The sequence below is a fragment of the Ruditapes philippinarum genome, unplaced genomic scaffold (assembly GCF_026571515.1).
Source record: "Ruditapes philippinarum isolate M1 unplaced genomic scaffold, ASM2657151v2 ctg1536_1_1_1_1, whole genome shotgun sequence".
NCBI classification, from domain to species: Eukaryota; Metazoa; Mollusca; class Bivalvia; order Venerida; family Veneridae; genus Ruditapes; species Ruditapes philippinarum.
In genome coordinates, this window is record NW_026865013.1 from 74,281 (window position 1) to 92,386 (window position 18,106).

The 18,106-nt window shown below is 32.1% G+C and overlaps 1 protein-coding gene across 15 annotated transcripts in view; it reads right to left on the reverse strand.

The window, feature by feature from the left end:
• LOC132727550 (CUGBP Elav-like family member 4) overlaps window positions 1-18,106 on the reverse strand; it is a 73,531-nt gene that overhangs the window by 24,047 nt on the left and 31,378 nt on the right. For 8 of the 15 annotated variants that reach the window (XR_009625365.1, XM_060713095.1, XM_060713093.1 and 5 more), the window contains exon 3: window positions 8,048-8,068. The exons of 4 other annotated variants lie outside the window; for them this stretch is intronic. Coding sequence is in view for 8 of the 11 variants with exons in the window: in XM_060713095.1 (XP_060569078.1) it covers window positions 8,048-8,068 (21 nt within the window). In the remaining 3 variants the exon portion in view is untranslated. Of the gene's footprint in view, window positions 1-6,441; window positions 6,847-8,047; window positions 8,069-18,106 lie in introns of those variants that run through there. 3 more of the 15 variants (XM_060713097.1, XM_060713098.1, XM_060713096.1) reach the window with 3 other exon arrangements.

Genomic DNA, 18,106 nt, shown 5'->3' on the forward strand with positions numbered 1-18,106 from the left:
GCTTCTGAACTTGAAGCTTGTGAGATGAATTGATGATGATAATGATGACGATGATAGAGATGATTTTGATGATAATGACAATGAGTTGGATCGTGATGGTGATAATGATGATGATGATGATAGAGATAATTTTGATGATAATGACAATGAGTTGGATCGTGATGGTGATAATGATGATACAGATGATGATGATGATGATGATAGAGATGATGATAGCAATGATGATAGCAATGATGATGACAATGAGTTGGATCGTTATGGTGATGATGATGATGATTTTAATGATGATATTATAAAAGATTTTTAAAAGCAAAATCAATAGCTAGATTTTGTAAAATCTTTTTTTTAAGATACTCGGCCGAAGTAAAACTGGTTAACTGGTATATTTGTTGAACGGCAATATACAAACCGTGGTATTTTGGTAAGTTGGTAAACGGCTTAAAGATTTTAATTATTTCAAGTATGTTTACAATTGTATAATTCTAGTTTTAAGTTTCATCGGAAGCCGTAACGATGATTGCACCATTAAAGTTAAAAAGATTTGAGTGATAACACCTGTGCAGGGAAAGCTTCCGCATGTTTTCCAAACACAAAAAGTAGTTCCATCACTCGGAATCCTTCGTTTTGATAGAAATTAACAGGAGCGTGCCACATTAAAGGAAATCTCCAGTCAAATTTTATGGTTCATCTAAGAAAAGTGAATCTTTCTCTCTCTCTTTGCCTATTAGTAAACCTATAATGCCAGCTCTGCTTGTACAGACAGTAATTGCTATGAAATGAGCGAAAAAATGAATGAATTTACAGACATAAGGCTTAAGGGGTGTTTCTAAAACTAAACTTGTACCAGATGCTGAGCTGTAGAAGCAGCGACCTATTCACAAATTATCACGGTCACCGGAGTTATTTACAACACTGACTTAAAAATTTAAATGAAAGAAAACCTGGTTCAGTTAAAAACTGACAAGAAAGAAAACGTAATTTAGTTAAAAACTGACAAACCGTCAAAAGAAAGTCAATGGGTTAAAGACGGAATCAGTGTTAAAATATGAAAAACCAAAAAAATGTTAGTTGGTCACGGTGGTGGTGGTGGTGATGATGATGATGATGATGATGATCATGGTGGCGGTGATGATGATTATATGTATTATCATTATTATTATTATGATGATGATGCTGCTGCTGATAATGATTATGATTTGTTAAATGATGACGAGGACGATGATGTTGTTGATAATGATTATGGCGATGATGCTGATGGTGGTGGAGTGATCATTACACGAAAGATGATGTTGATGACGGAATAAAATTTGTTGTAACAAAATAACAAGACTACTGGACAGAGATAAATTATATCCATACAAAATCAATAGCTAGATTTTGTATAATATTTGTGTCTGCTCCAACAACCGAATACCAGCCAGAAACCTCGTCAAAATAGGCAGATTTTGGAGACGTGCTTGTTTTTAACAATTAAATAATTCTGAGATGATCGATTAAAATCTGGCGTGTATAAATCAAGTTTTACCGAGACAATTTTCTTATAAAAAATTTTTATTTAGGAGACAATGTTTAAGTTATATCCAGCATAAGCAAGTGCATATTTCCTTATAATTCTGGAACCATACATTAAAACTATTTTCGGTTCGATATTATAGAGCGGAAATTCACAAATTATTGAAAGGTTAAAGAATTCCTTTGGAAATCACATCCATTGTAATTTCTGCGCTGTTCAATGAATGAATTGAGAAATATTGCTGATTCAGGGAAATCAGGCAATGTTAAAAAGAGCTCTATAAATGCTAGAATGGACCTGAATCTGCATCGTACGAGTTTTGTTAATTGATATAGTATACGAATAAAGGCCTGTTATCGATGTATTCCGAGTCTCTATGGGCTTATTATTGCTCATATTCATCATGAGGAATTTTCCCCAGTAAAGGAAAGAGTCATTTAGAGACTATATCGTATATATTTGGTTATCCCAATAGTCCATGGACCCGCATCTAAATCAATACTGTCGCATTATACGACAACAAGAGCCGCATACTTGGGTTTCATCAGCAGAGTAAACATTTGAAGTAAACAATTGAAGTATTATGAAAACCCGAATGCACAATATCTAACATTCGATGTACTTATTTCTTGTTTTCTCTTTTTTATTCAAGCAAAAAGCGCAAAGTAAACAAAGGGGGGTAACTATTGTTTTACCAATCGGATGCAAATTGTTCAAATCCGCCCATTATTATCATAATCCAACCTTAAGTCACCTTATCTACTTCAACACAAAGGCTTTTAGTTTTATCACGGCAATCCGGTAGCAATCATGTTTGTTTGCATTCAAATCAATGTTGTCCACAGGTAGAAACAAATGTCAACACGATTTGGAGAAATAACAAACAGAAAAGCAGATGACACTGCGATGCAGACGACAATTTCAGAACCACAGCAATGACAGTTTCCACGCTGATATCAAAAAAATTATGCTGAAGTTCCTATGGTTTTGAAATTATTATATCAGCAAAGGGCTAAAAATAATAGATCTATGTTTTTAAAAGTAACTGAATTATTTTGAATGCGATATCAACCATAATACTGGAAATAATATTTACACTATTATCATAAATTACAACTTCGTTTGATTTTGTTTTCTATATATCTGTGTTCTGTTCAAACAATTCCTCTAACTTATGTAAAGTATGGCGTGCGTGATTCAAATATGAAACTCAAATATGTTACTTTTAATTTAACTTAATGAAAAATGCACACATTTTGTGTTTATTTCTTTGAAGTTCATATACTTTGTGATTCAAGAACAAAGACTACGAAGTTTCAACATATGTTGCATAAAGCTTGTCACGTGACCGACAGCTTGTACCAGTTTTGATTTTAAAATTAATCTTTTTTTTCAATTTTAGTAAAGGAAAACTTAATATTTCATTTGATAAAAAAAATGCGGTCTCTTTGCTGGCGAGATTAATCTATGTAACATACATTTCCGTTATGCTGAAGGTTTATTGAAAAGTTAACAAATAACAAAATAACCGGGAACAGATTGTCTTATTTACACAACAAGAGGTGTTTTTCATATTATTATTTACGGAGGAGTTTGTATGAGAATTAATCCTAACATATTAACAGTAGCTGTATTTTATTAACCACATTAAATGCAACAATTTTAAAATAAACTCTGAAAACCTACATTTTACCACTTTAAACATTGAAAATCTACCTTTAAAATAAACTCAAATATTGTATGACAGTTTATAGTATAGAACTATGTGCTGACAGCTGTTTAAACTTCTCAAAAATAAAAGAGACACTAAGGATAGGCAATAAATTTAATACACATAACAGATATGAATTAAACTTAAAATTATCAATATTATAATTATGTAACTATAAGTCATTTAAACTTGTATGTATTTAATGTTGTTTTTGTTATAGTTTGCTATTTTATTTTAAAAGAGAATTATACACACAAACAGGTGGGTTTTACACGAGACAATTGTTAATATATACATACACAAATTAAAATAAACATAACCAATTATAACGTATTTATTTATTTATTAGACCGGAAACGCATTTCCCGCATTATATATCGTTTAAGATGTGCACTATTTTTGTTACATAAAAAGCGATGATTTGCTCTAATTTACCCCAATTATCTTTTCAAAACATGTGGGTCTTTGTGTTTTTGGGTGGATGGCAGACGATAATTTTAGCAAGTTCGCCAGACGACATCGCTAACAAAAAGTATTCGTAAAGGGAAACAGCTGTTCAGTTTCGTTTGGTACAACTTTCCCATCTGTCGTACAAACGCGCGTAAATAAAGTTTACACATTTTTCGGTAGCTACACAAAGAGCCTTATCTTCGACCCCCTGGCCCCTTTTTAACAAGTGAAGCGTGTAAAATTCAACACACATTTCGAAAAGTCCCAATTTCCTTTTCCCTTGTGAAAAAGTCGCTTTTTATACAATGATGGTGTTTTTATTTCTATTGTTAAAATTTGTTTCAAATTTTTCAATAGAAATTTAAACCCCAGCGACCGCCCTGTCTATCCCGTTTCAGCAATAGGTGACCTTGTTTAACATTCTATTATTAACAAAGATACAAAGGTTTACTAATATCTTTTGATGGTTTAAACGATAAAATAGTTTGATATGCATTTTATAATATTTCTGCATAAACTGTAACAGCGAGCCACTTTGTTCTTCTTTATACGTTAATTATATACATGTATGATAAATCATAAACATTTTGTGGTAATCCCACTTATCGATGACGTAATAAAATCAACATAAATAAACGCTAAAATATTGTAACGAATATATGCGATATTTATGTGCTAATTAGCATATTTATTTGGATGATTGTGAAATAACAGAAAGTTGGAATCGATCAATATGATTCCATTCCCTTGTTGTTTACAAATCATTGAGTGTACGTTTATAGCTGAATACACTGAACTTATTCCTTCCTGAATTATTTATGATCCGCCAATATTAGTAATAGATATTGTATATTAACAATCTGTTTGGAAAGGTTACGCTATTGTTGAAAACAGAAAAAAATAAACACACAATGCATAGGGCCTGCACCTGAATATTTTAATGTAATACAAATTACTATCAGTCTAAACAGATTCACAACCATTGTCTGGTTATGTTGATGCCAAATATGCCAGCAATCCTTATACATTCACCAGTACCTGTCTAAAAGACATCTAAACAATTAATGTCAAGTTTCGTCAAGATCAGCTTACTTCATATTAGCCTGATAATTACAGGCATCAATAATCTCAGATATTTATTGCAAGTTTCATAAGAATCTGCTCATGAAACGACAACCTGTTCAATGTAGAGGTTAATAAGCTAAGATATTTATTGCAAGTTTCATCATCATATGTTCATCAAAACAGCAAGCCTACCGGGCTTATCAGTCGCTGATCATGTTATGATAGCGATTTATTATGATATACCTGCTCCGAAGGCTTATCAGCATTGAGATGATTGATAAAAGATTTTTCTTTCCTGGGCATTAAGTCATCTTACATGATGTGTTATCACTCTAATTATATAATGATACACTAGATTAGGTAAATCAAAACCATTAAATAATTTCCCTCTTGAATGATTTTCAGTTTCGTTTTTGATTTTCTGATTATGCTAACATGCTCCGGATGAAATGTTACTCAAGTTCAGAACTGGGATGGATGATTCTATATTTCATTATATTCGGCTTCTTCTATGGATCTAATCGATACATTTTACATCATATAATATTTTATTGTCATAACTTTGGCTACACACATTGTAAGTAACATTTGGAAGAAAGTTGTCCCATTTTCCCGTAAAATATTCCATATAATTATATTTCATTGATATATACAATTTAGCTTAGTAAAATGAGGGTTCTGGTAAAATCGTACTGACAATACATTTGAAAAACGGGAAAATTGTTTGTCTTAACTATTCTTGGAATAGAAGCATCTCTATGTTCTTTTACCAAAATATTGCAAAAAGTATCTGAAAATTTTGAACAAGTATTTAATGCGTAAATTGGAATCTAGTTGTAACAAAACAGTCATTAATTGGAAACCGTACTTCATTTTTCACTTTTCCTATCAGCCGATAGTTTGATAACTTTGCTGGCGGAATTAGCAAAACTTTAAAAATAAATGCATTCTTGAAATTCATGTAAAACTATTCTTAGAAAAACAGTCAGCGTATGTGCATGCAGTTTTGTAAGAATAATCCAGTATTCTGTTCTATGTAAATTTCGGCGTGTAATTCGCGACGACAAGCCTACCAGGGGCTTATCAGTAGCATGCATCTTGTTAATTTTAGTGCTACTGGATAGTCTAATGTTTAGAAGTTTCGAGTTACACACACACACAGTAGTAGTGGTTTTATGCTGAAAATAATGGCGGGATAAATGTGTAACATTCTAGTTTTGTTCGCCTGTTCTTTAATATATAGCATTTCGCCTTTTTTCCCCTCTTAATATAGATAGCTAGATATCACCACCGCTGATTTTAAACACATTTTAACATTTTACGTTGAGATCATATGTGGTAAAAAAAGAAGTTTAAGTTAAAGTTTTAACTTTCATTCTAACATAGCAAATTAATTTTATATTGCCGATTACTACAGGGTATCTAAATTTCATAAGCACTATCAATACCTTTAACATATGACAGCGTTTATGAAATAGCTAAGTTTTAGAATTTAACCGCTTTAAAATAATATCCACATAACACAGGAAATTAGAGGAAAAACCCCTCATTTAAGACAATGGTTATATATGCCACAAGTACATTTTACATTCACAACAACAGCAAAACCACGTATTATAACGGTGAGAAATCAAAAGTAAATAAAATAAAAATTAAATAATAATTAAATAAAAATAAACAATTAAATAAAACAAATACATACCATCACCGGCCACCATGTTTGTAGTTTATCTAAGTGAATTTAGGACACTAAAATATAGCACTTGTGCTCAAAAAGTAACAAATATATAACACTAAGTATAAAATATTATATACACGAAATAACGTATATATAAATTTTTACTGTACACACTCAAAAAGTATAAAAACGTCAATATATATTTTTTCAAATATTTTTTTTCTAAACTGATAAAAAGTCTCTTTTATGTTAATATATATTCACAACAACGTCACAGGTTTACAACACTGACCGTACACGACATGTAAAATTCCTTTCTGTGCTGGGAATTCTTAGAGTTTCCAATATTTATACGCTATGGTCTAAGCGATTCTGATGCCTGTGTTTTTCTCACGTTACACAGAAGCCAGGCGCGAGAGTGCGAACGCAAATCCATTATGGAGTTAATGAGCGCTTGGAACGCTCGGATGAATCTGTCAATAGGTGAACAAAAGAATGCTGGAGGTTTAAACACCCCCGCGGGTGCGAAATGGAATGATCCGCTGCAGACGAAATCGGAATAATAGATTTTATTTGATTTTTTTTGTGTTTGAATTGATTTCATTTCTTTTGTTAAAATTTGAGGTCACATTTGATAGAAGAGGGAGTGAATGTGTAATCTTTTTTAAGGTGTACCCGATTAAATTAAATACACACACACAGAGCATAAACAGCAATTTAAAATTTATTTAAACTGATAAAAAGATAAACTCAGATTTTATCTGTCATACTACAAAAACTAACTTTCTAAATTTTTCGATTCATTTGAGTAAACACACGGTGCATGACAAAGGTAAATTTTGGTTTGAAACGGGACACATTAGGTTTAAATCATCTTCAAATAAATGCACTAAATTATCTGACCACGTGACTCCTGCTTTCGTGTGATAATTTGAATTATTAAGATTATTTCAATTTAATTGTATGTAAATGTCATTCTTATAACAAAGTAACATTTTTAAATGTTTTAATTTATTAAATGAAAGACACTTACAGAAAGGGTTTTACCATCTTCAAATATTTTCTTTGTGATTAAGTTGGTAACTTTTCTTATTCCAGAAAGCGTGAAAACCATGTGCAAAAAGTAGGTCTGATATATAAGTCACGCGGTTGGTTTAGATTATATGGCCCAAAGGCTTAGACAGATGTTTTCAAAAAAGTAAATATAATTGATCAAATAATCAACATGCAAAACTAATAATATCTTGACAAGAACGTCCTTATTCGGGTCAGAAATACGTCAAATTTAAACCGGTACATTTTCAAAATGTATTTTACATACTTTTATTGAATGTTATTATACTTCTGTATAACTTAACATCGACAATTAGTATGGTGGCTGAAGTATTTCTGTACCCAAACTTGACGGGAGTGAAAGAGTGTGCCGTAAGATATAAATATAAATATACATATATACAGGGTGTGTACATAATTTGCTGCAACGAAAGAACAGAAAAAATGTGAACTATTATTAACTGAAAAGGAAAAATAAATAATTGAAAAAATGTGAATAAAAGTTGCGACTGACACTGAAAAATAAAAATGAAAATAAAGTGAATTAAAGTGAGCTATATGACGTCATCAGTCTTACCATGTTTTGCAGGGTCACGTTCTAAAATTAGAAACAATAAAAAACATTTCAACAAGTTAAATATACTACATATACTTTTTATACATGTATATCTACAGTGATGTCTTAACTCCTTCTTTTTTTGCAAAAGGAATGTAAAAAAAAATCAATCGAGACAGACAGTCGGACGGACTTCATAGAGATCGTTACATTTAATTGAAACAAACATTTGTTTTCGAAATAGGTTCTACATTTACAATGGCAGCGAACTTCATGTCTGTTTATTGTTACTAGGAAACCATTTAAAATACTTATGTAACTTTATGCTTATAAATGACTGTAAAACAGAAAACATAACTTTACATGTTAATTAAAGGCCCATTATACCTCAGAAATGCTATCATTTTTATTTCTCAAACTTTTTTTAAATTTTGGTATCTTGACACAATTTCTAAAAAAACAAAAAAAAAACAAACAAAAAACTTTATATTCATAAACTATCTTTTGCTGATTTTGTTATATTGGCATTTGGTATAATTATAATGAATTAGTATTTCGTATGGGAGTGAAAATACTACTTTGTTTACATTTTGTTACATTTACGACAAATTACACATTACTGCATGTTCAGCAATTTTTCTCTTCAGTTGATACTTTTAGTCATTTATCAAAACATAATGAAATGCATGAAGTACATATTTAAAGAATTAAAACAAAATCTGGATTTCGGAGGCATAATGTGCCTTTTAAGTAAAATATCAGTACTTTCATTGTTGTTACTTTATTCAAATGTTGAAACACGACCATCTTACGGAAATATCCAGAAAGGTTATTTGAACAATAATCGTAAACATTTTATTCACTTCTCCTTTCACCGAGGCAATTAGTGGGTATATTTTAAGATTACACTCTCAGGAAAATTGTATAATCGTTGTTTTTATACCACATACTCTGACAGCTGCATCCCTACCTCACAAAAATTCATTGAAGATTTTATGCATTCTACTAAAGTTTCTACACGCATGCCCTGTTTTTACCTTCTCGTGGTTAACGTAATTATATCAAAATGCCGTATAGTTCTGATATATATTTTTTTATTTATTATAATTACATACTATCAGTTTTGATGTCTCATTATATTTATACTTTATGATACATTACTGATCACATTTGATATGTCACTTTCATCCCCCCCCCCCCCTAAATCAGCAGCTTTAGAAATCTGCAGCATTATTGTTTTAAGTTCAATAGGGAACACTATGCATGTGTTATGCCTGATTGGGTTGCGCTGGGGGACAAATAGTAGATCAGGAATCACAAATAAAACATGTATTTTTGATATACCCGTTTTCATAAAAACGAATCTGAATACATATCAATAGAAATTTACGAAACACGAAACACGACCTACTTCTATAAAAAGAGAAGTCTTTTAATCAAAATGAACATGGAAAAGGTGGGTGGGGGTACATATTTGTTCTTGCTGATGTTAAGAGGATTTTTTCTTTGAAAATAAAAGCAAAACCAGTTATGTGCCAGAATTGTACAAGTAATACACTAAAATTTGGAACACAACAGAATTGTCCAAGTCAAATAATCTGTAATCAAATGAACACAAAGAGAATCCGTTCTCATCCAAACAAAGGCTCAACCGGGTGAATAGAAATAATCAGTGTTATCAGAATTTCCAATAAGCTTCAGTTCATGGAAGGATTGATCTTGTAAACAAAATCAATGTCTACAGCACTATTTGATTGAACTGTGAAATATTGGGCGAAATATTGATTTATCCGAATCTGATGTCATCACCTTGCGTTCGCATGCCAGGCGCTTGTCGTTTATTTGAACACCGTGGACTTGACAGTCTACATAGCGCGCGGCTGATGTTGATCACACTAACATGACCACGTGACAGCAGACACCTGTCGTTCTACAAAAATGCTACATCGTAAATATACGTAATATTGAATAAATTTTAAATTGGTTTTGCGATGACCAATTATGAGTACGCGTTGACAATTCGCACCATAATCATCTTTTCATCAAGTCGTTAAGTTGTAAAAATCAATGACTGTAAAATCGGTTTATATGCCGTGATACAAAAAAGGGGAAAAAGCCCGTCTTTGTTTACTTCTAATATCTGTTTATGGGTAACCCAGTATTTCTCTCTAACAGCTTATTTAGACACGACTGATAACCGATTTATTGTACAATAAGGAAATATGGGATAGATCGTTTAATAAAGCATTAAACAATAATTCCATCGCTTAATGCAAGAATTAATGACAATACCAAATGAAACGAAAAGTAATTTCCTTCTGTCATTGCCATTCACTCATAATGCATGCTAAATACTAGGCCTATTGGTTCATTTTTATGTTGTTGTTGTTTTATTTTTGTTGTTACTATCATGCTTTTATTTTTTTATTTTCAAAAAACTCGTATAAAAAAATTAAACTAGTCATGTTTCAAATGCATGCTAACTAATGTATAACCTAACCAGTGAATCAATTCTCGGTCTGTCTTGATAATATTTTAGACCGTTTCTCCAGTGAAACCGTGACAGATGGTAGCCGGCTAGAATTCCTATGTTCCCCGGCTGCCCTTGTGTTAGAAAATACCGTTAGTTGTGTCCGCACCTGTCCCCTAATTCTTTCATCTTTTCCGTCCACGACCAAGACCAGCTGTCGATATAACAGTAAGAATACCGCTAGTTTTCTTTTGTCTAAAAAGACAGCGTACTAGTACCAGCTATTCGGTGTCCAATTCTACTTTTGTTAATAGTTTTCAGCTCACTTCCTCTATTCCTCTTCGTCTTAAAGAAAATTTATTCAAGATGTCCTTGTTAGAAAAAAATAATGTTGAATCTCCATAAGGATCAGGCATAATTATGAGTTTAATGAAATTGTAGCAAGACCAGTGTACTGCGATGACCAGGCTTCAATTCCAGGCATGCGTGCACGTGCCACATGAATATAACACGTGGTAAGCATGTGTATTAATTAAAAAGTTGGTTAAACAGGAGATAAAGGACGAAAATCCCTACAATTCCCATCCCTAAAGCTAATCGGATCAGTTCTGATCTTATAGTAATATGGATACTAATTGACTAAAAATCGTCGCCATGGCAACCAGGGTAATTAATTCTACATTGATTTTTGCCTCTAAAAATAAATGCGCCTCGTGGACAACTGTCAAGGAGCTTCTGGAAATGGTCAAGACACTAGTGCCTCAGAGCAATTTTCTTTGACAAATTTGTATAATACAATGCCCGGTTTTTCTATGAATCTAAAATATTGCTAAAACCGACTTTTCTGAAATTGTTGTTCTCTCTGATTACTCGGAGAAGTTGTCACTAACTGGTTTGTACTAGAATTTGAAAGTCAAGAAACAGTTATAAGTTAACTGCCCGATGGTCTAGATGTCTGAAATTTCCTAGTAACAAAGAGAAACAAACACAGGTTCTTAACACAACATATGATTTTTAAAAATAAAAATGTGCCGCTGAAATATTTCATAATACAATAACATTAGTAACGCTATGACACATATTTTTGCTGTGCCTATTCTTATGTTTAAATAGTTTAAAGGCACAATAAGCCACCATGCTATTTTTTAAAATCTTTTTATTTTTGATGTTCTGATAGAGTTTCCAAGGTACTCATTTACCGATGTCGCTGAACATTCTTTTGCTATTTGTTTATAAGTCAAATGACAGTGGTTTGGTATTTCGTATGTATAGTAATATCACTTTGTACATGCATACATACGTTTTGCTGCTCTATTGGCAATATATTTTCACATTCTAAGCTTCTTCCATCACGTGATAAGCATCTTTTATTATCAAAATATTATAGAACACAGCTTCGCCTTTTTTCTTGAGATTTTTTTCTGAGCCTTTAAAACATATTCAAAATGATTAAAATGATTTGCAGGTCATGTCACTGATATAGATGGAACAATGGATACAGATACTGAAGTTAATAATGTCTAAAGAATTCAATTGGATACAAAGAGGCTTAAATTACACGCAAGGAGATTACCTGTAGAAGCGTCTAATTGGATCCCAAGACAATAAATTGAACCAAAGGCTAATAAAGTGGAACAAAGGAAACCATATGGTAGCTTTTTTAATAAATAAACCAGGTATCGTTTTAAAAGCAATATAAAAGATAAACGTGGACCCAGCTGTAAGGCTGCAGAAATATGATCGTAAAAGAAACCTGCTGGTTTTTATTCACTTTTCATTATACGTAGAATTCTATATAATGGGCAAATAGCAGATTAATTTTGCGACAAATTGATTATAAGCATTGTACAAAAAAGATGACTGAATTTAGTTTTCATATATTAATAATATACCATATACTTCCTCGTGTTATTTGTATGACTTTTAACAAGAAATTCGTTGAACCTTTATATTATATTGTCAACTTCTCAGGATTTTACTTTTCAGCCAAACATCATAACTTGTTACTAAAACATTCAGACAAATCAGCTGTACCTAAGTTTGCTAAATTTTATAACAATGTTTAATTGATGATAACCAACAAAATATGATAGCCCTGGTATATAAACAAAGGATATTTTTGAAGCACAAAACAAAGCGAATACCCAAGGGGATTTGCTAGCATTTACAATTTCAGAGTTATAAATATTGAATGATGTTCAGCGTATTATTAAATGTCAGGTGTAAAAAAAACTTACATGTAATTTGCGATGGGTTTTGTGGTGAGGAAATGTGGTTCTAGTAAGTAATAACACTTGACGCAATACAAGCTCTCTTCATCTTAAATAGTTTATGGCAGAACCAATCAATCTTACAAAAATCAATGATTACTGTTTTTTGAATGGGCACAATCGGAACTCCTCGACGAAGTTTGTCGGAAAGGGCCGAGAAGATGCGATAAGAATGGGCATAGAAAACAAAGTATGGCATGGTTTAGATTGTAAAGCAATCCACATTTTTCAAAAAGTAACTTTATCCTTTATATACCTATAAAAAAGGCGTTTTAGACAGGTTCTTTTAGTAAAACATTAATACAGTGTGTAATATGTGAAAAAAAATGTGGTTCACATTTAAAGTGATCCCTGCAGACTTTCCCTTTCAAGGGATTGGTACAGACACATGTATATTTAATTAAATTTTTAATGAATTCGAAATTAAACACCGATGACGAACAGTCTCGCGTATTTGATCATTTATTCATGTAATTACACAAGGTGAAACTGTATGATTAACGCCATGCGTCTGATTTTCGCATATATTGTATGCTTTAAATAATATTCTTTTCAACATTCTTTATTTTCTAAAATGCGGTCTAACCAATAATTGATTTTTTCTATCTTTCTGTTAGAATTTATCCGAGGATGATAAATAATCGATTTTGTTTGCGTGCGACAAAGTATACTGATTGAATTTTATTGGTTAGTCGTTCGATTATGTGTAATAATGTACCTAATGCATCTTTGGTTTAATGTCGTTGTCATCACGAAAGCATCAAAGTCACCTAGACGATTGCACGATTAAATAGCTTCATTTAACTACGTACGTCGTGAGTCATTTTACTTTGATATTCTTTTATTTATTCCTATTTTACTATGGTTACAATTTAGTTTCATGATTGACATGATACTGGGCGCGTGCCAGGCACGCGACAAAGATTTACATCAGAGCGTTTTATTGATATTGAGTTACCTGATTACCTGAGCGCTCATTGATCTGTGAAGCGTATCTAAAAATAAACACAACGAGGGTTTTGGACGAGTCTATTTTTTGAACCATAAGGACAGGTGCTCATTTAAAATAGGCGACAGGTGAAAAATATGCGAATGCCGGGGTTTTCTATATTTGTTTAAATTTCGTTAAGTAGCCAGTGTTAATTGTTGCCGATATGGTGCTAAACGCAGCGAGCATCTGTCTAACTAATTTATGTAATGTTATGGCCATTTCATACATTTTGTTTGTATGTGTAAATAGTTTATGTAAATTTTAACAATGACCTGTAGCTATTATCAAATATTATGATAGACTCTGATTTATAAACAGCGCAACGTCATCGGGATTAGCTTCTGATTTTAAATTTGGAAAAAGGCAGTGATACCCAGATGCACGTTGATTTCGTGCGTTATTAACTTAAAAGTAATGTGAACATTTCTTTGCTTCTGTTGCATGCAAATCACGCAATTAACGTGCTAAAGCGACACGAAGACATGATTAGACCTTTAGGGATTCACATTCGCCCTCCCCTTTTTTCTAAACCATGAGTCACACTTGAACTCTTGCAAATAAATCTCTTTAACTACAGAGGAATTCTAGCAAAAATCAATAAGCCTGAAAGATTTATTTTTCTATCATGCACGTGATCTGCACGAATGGTTCATACATTGGAATTACTCCGCCGGTTGCATGTATTTCACATTCTCCTATTGTTACGTCGGTAATGCGTCAGGGAGCCCTGCGTCACCTATGTTAAATTGAAAAAGGAAAACAACTTAAAAAAAACCCCAAAGATTTTCCAAAGAGGGGATGAACACATTTGTCACCATTTGGTATAAAAGAACAGTAAACAGGACTGCCTATGTCTAATGAAACTAATTATTATAAAAACATCATTTTATAATATAACGCAATGTTGTTTTGAAGAAAATATATTCTTCTAGGAAAGATTTTGAGAAGATTTTGTTATCAGGACAAATTCTTACAAGAAAAAATTGAAATAGTTAAATTGATGAAAGGAATAATGCGAAGTTAGAACTAAGTTTACACTTAATGTGCATGAAGTTACATGCTCAAAATCTCACATTAGTTTTCGATAGTGTGTGCTTGGACCCGGTTATGTAACAATATCAAAATATCTCTTTATATTGCCATTTTACTGTCTATCTTTTCACATTGCCATATTTGCGGTTGTACCTATTTATATTTGTACTCCGGAGAAACCAAATGTGCTGCTTTGGGTCTAAGACCATAGTGGATTTGGGGCTTTCAGCGGAATAACTGCAACTTTTCCTAACTGCCTGACTATTGCAGATTTACAATGAAGGCTTCCCCATTTACGTCACATCCGGTAATGGAAGTAACTCGTCCTCAACGCTTATTGCTTATATATTTCTATTTTCAAATAATATATAATTTAAAAAAATTCCTAAAGATATCTTGTTATACAGTAGGTAAGTATATAATTATGTCGTTTTACATTGCAACATGCATTCCTAGAGGTAGACCTAGCTAATAAGCAAAAATGAGCTTTTGATAAAAATCTGTTTCCGTCTAAATGGATTAGTTCTGGGTTTTTGTGAACCAGAAGTTTACGGTATAATTAGTAAATTGATAATTTCTCTGAAGATTTATTTACTAATTGTATATAGAAATACTACAAGGAATTAGACGAACGGTTTCCATTAAGTGATTTGCAGGTCATTTTATGGACACCGTAAATTAGAAAATGAATCGAATAAAATTTCAGTCTGTTGGAAGACTGCATGTATACAATTTAAACTTTTGGATCACAGTAAATGCAAATAAAAAGTCTAATGTTTGAAACGTATACACTATGTATATTGAATAAAATCAAAGCAAATTTGTTTTATCTTTAAACAAGATTTTACAGTTGTTTTTGTGAGACAATACAGTTTAACCTCATACAGTCTGATTCTTATGAACCGCATTCAACAATTTCGAGATGTATATACACAAAATTACACATTAAGACACTTTTGCTTAAATTTTCGTCTGGGTAAAGCCCTAATCTTGTTATGAAATGTGGTTTTACGGGAAAATTCAGCGTAAAATAATGCAATTAATGTTAGACAAACAACTTAAAACACAATTATTACCGTCGCAACTTGATATTATTGTCATGGCACGTTTCCGATTTTGAAAGAAGACGGCAGTATATTCTGTACGGTGTCATTCAAACAGTTTTTTCATGTCTGTCGCCAACGTTTTATAATAAACTCTCTAAAACTGCACCATGCGTAATTTGCCTGAATATTTTTTACTTTAAATGTTATAACCAAATAAGGATCGATGTCTCCCACCCATTTTGGTCGACTTAGTAAATGATAGCGTTAGCTTTAGATGCCTCAAGTTCGGACCCTGGCTAGCGGTGATGATGTAGCCGAAGACCATGGTCTTATTTTATTTTATATTGTTCGTTAACAACTTCCGGTCGGTTCATGAGTGAAGAACTAGTTAAGATAGATATTAGTGCAGGATACACATGTACATACAAACTAACAGTCAAAAGCGAGGTTCTCAGTACGCCCCCCCCCCTCCGCATAAAATATGCATGCATCTGGAACGTAAAATCTAAATTGTTTATTCAGACATTACTTACTTAAGAGCTATATCTAAGTAACAAGGCTGGAAATATTTTGAGGCAAAAACCTTTTTATTAATAAGTTTTATCAATTCACGGAACAAGCACTCAATCTTCTTGTTAACCTCGCCTGTCTTATAACGACTAGCTGCTTCTTGACATTAATACCTTGACAAACAACAATTTAAATAAATAGAAAAAAAATAATAATTTCAATTTTAGATCACGTGAGCATAAAATGACACGCAATCGATTAGGGGAAAAAACGACCTCGCAATCACCATGATAACTCTGTGGTAGCAGTGAGCTATGCTGGAATTCCATATGGATCAATCATTCTACAGATTTTTTTTTTTAAAAATGTCGTCTGCTGTAAAATCAATATAATTTGAGTCCTTACAAATTTAGAAGACAATATGATTTCAACAAACTGATGACGTGTATCACGGTAGTGGAGAGCGTAATGCATATACAGGTTGTTATAAACACTGTTGTTTTTACCACATTAGCAGAATTTATTATCTATTTCAACTCTTTATTGAAAGTTCCATGGAAATGTAAACGGTATAAAAGTAATTATGACAGGAAAAACCATCTTTTAGGTAATCTACGAAATGTGTTTGCGACTACAAGAACATAAAAGGCCAGCATGTAGTGCTATTCAATCCAAATCAACGTTTTGCATGTTGACATATTAAGAAATGTTTGAACACCACTAAATGTTAATTACAAATTTTGTATATATTGTTGCTTACTGCATGTGTAAACTAGAAAATTTCATAACAATTGTAATAAATCTTCATCATGTATCTTTTTACATTGCCATAGTAGGCAAATTTTCAACATTTCATGAAATAAATGTGTGAATGCCGTCAAAAGTGCCGTGAGTCAGTGTTGCCGCAAAGCGTCGCCATTTTACGACATTTAATGGCAAACGCATTTCATGAAACTCTTGAGGATTTTATTGTCAACAGTCACAAAATCGTTACCATGGCAACGGGAGATAACAGAAAATCATTCATGCAAATATACGGTTTTCCAATACTTGTCTACGCAAGATGATATGACAATATTACCCGAATATATTAAACATTTAAATATCAGATTTCCTTTTATATACCGAACACTTTATTTTAATGCCGAAGACGGAATAAGTAATGCACGCTATAACGCCACCGAGATTCCATTTTTATGAGTAAAATGATCAAGAATTATGCCGTCTCCATCGAAATTCCGTCAATATTTTAGAGAAAACATATTTCATATTAGATGTAAATTCATTGTACATGTTCTTTTATTTCTCTTTTCTCAAACATGACTAATGCTCATCTGTTTTGGTCTCATATAAAACGTGCATATATTAATCAGTACATGTATATGATTGTAAAAACTTTAATACAAAGAGATACATCATTTTTCCAAGAATATTTTCACCTAAACGGAAAGAGAAACATCTTGAACATTTCTAAATTTCAATTCAATGAAATTACAGTGACAATATGTTGCCAAGCAAAGGATAGTAACATGTTTGCATGTGAAATTTAAGATACAGTGAATGACAATATGTGCATGTTATTTGGAATCATGTACGACCGTCAAAGCTTGATAGCTGAATAAGAGCAAATCTTTGAAAAATGTCGACGAAAGGGCATACATTGTATAATCATGTCAAATTCATGACCAAATTAAGTACTCTTACCAAGAAATTGGCGTAGTAGTTAGAATAGATCTAAATATTTAAATGCAATATTTCAAA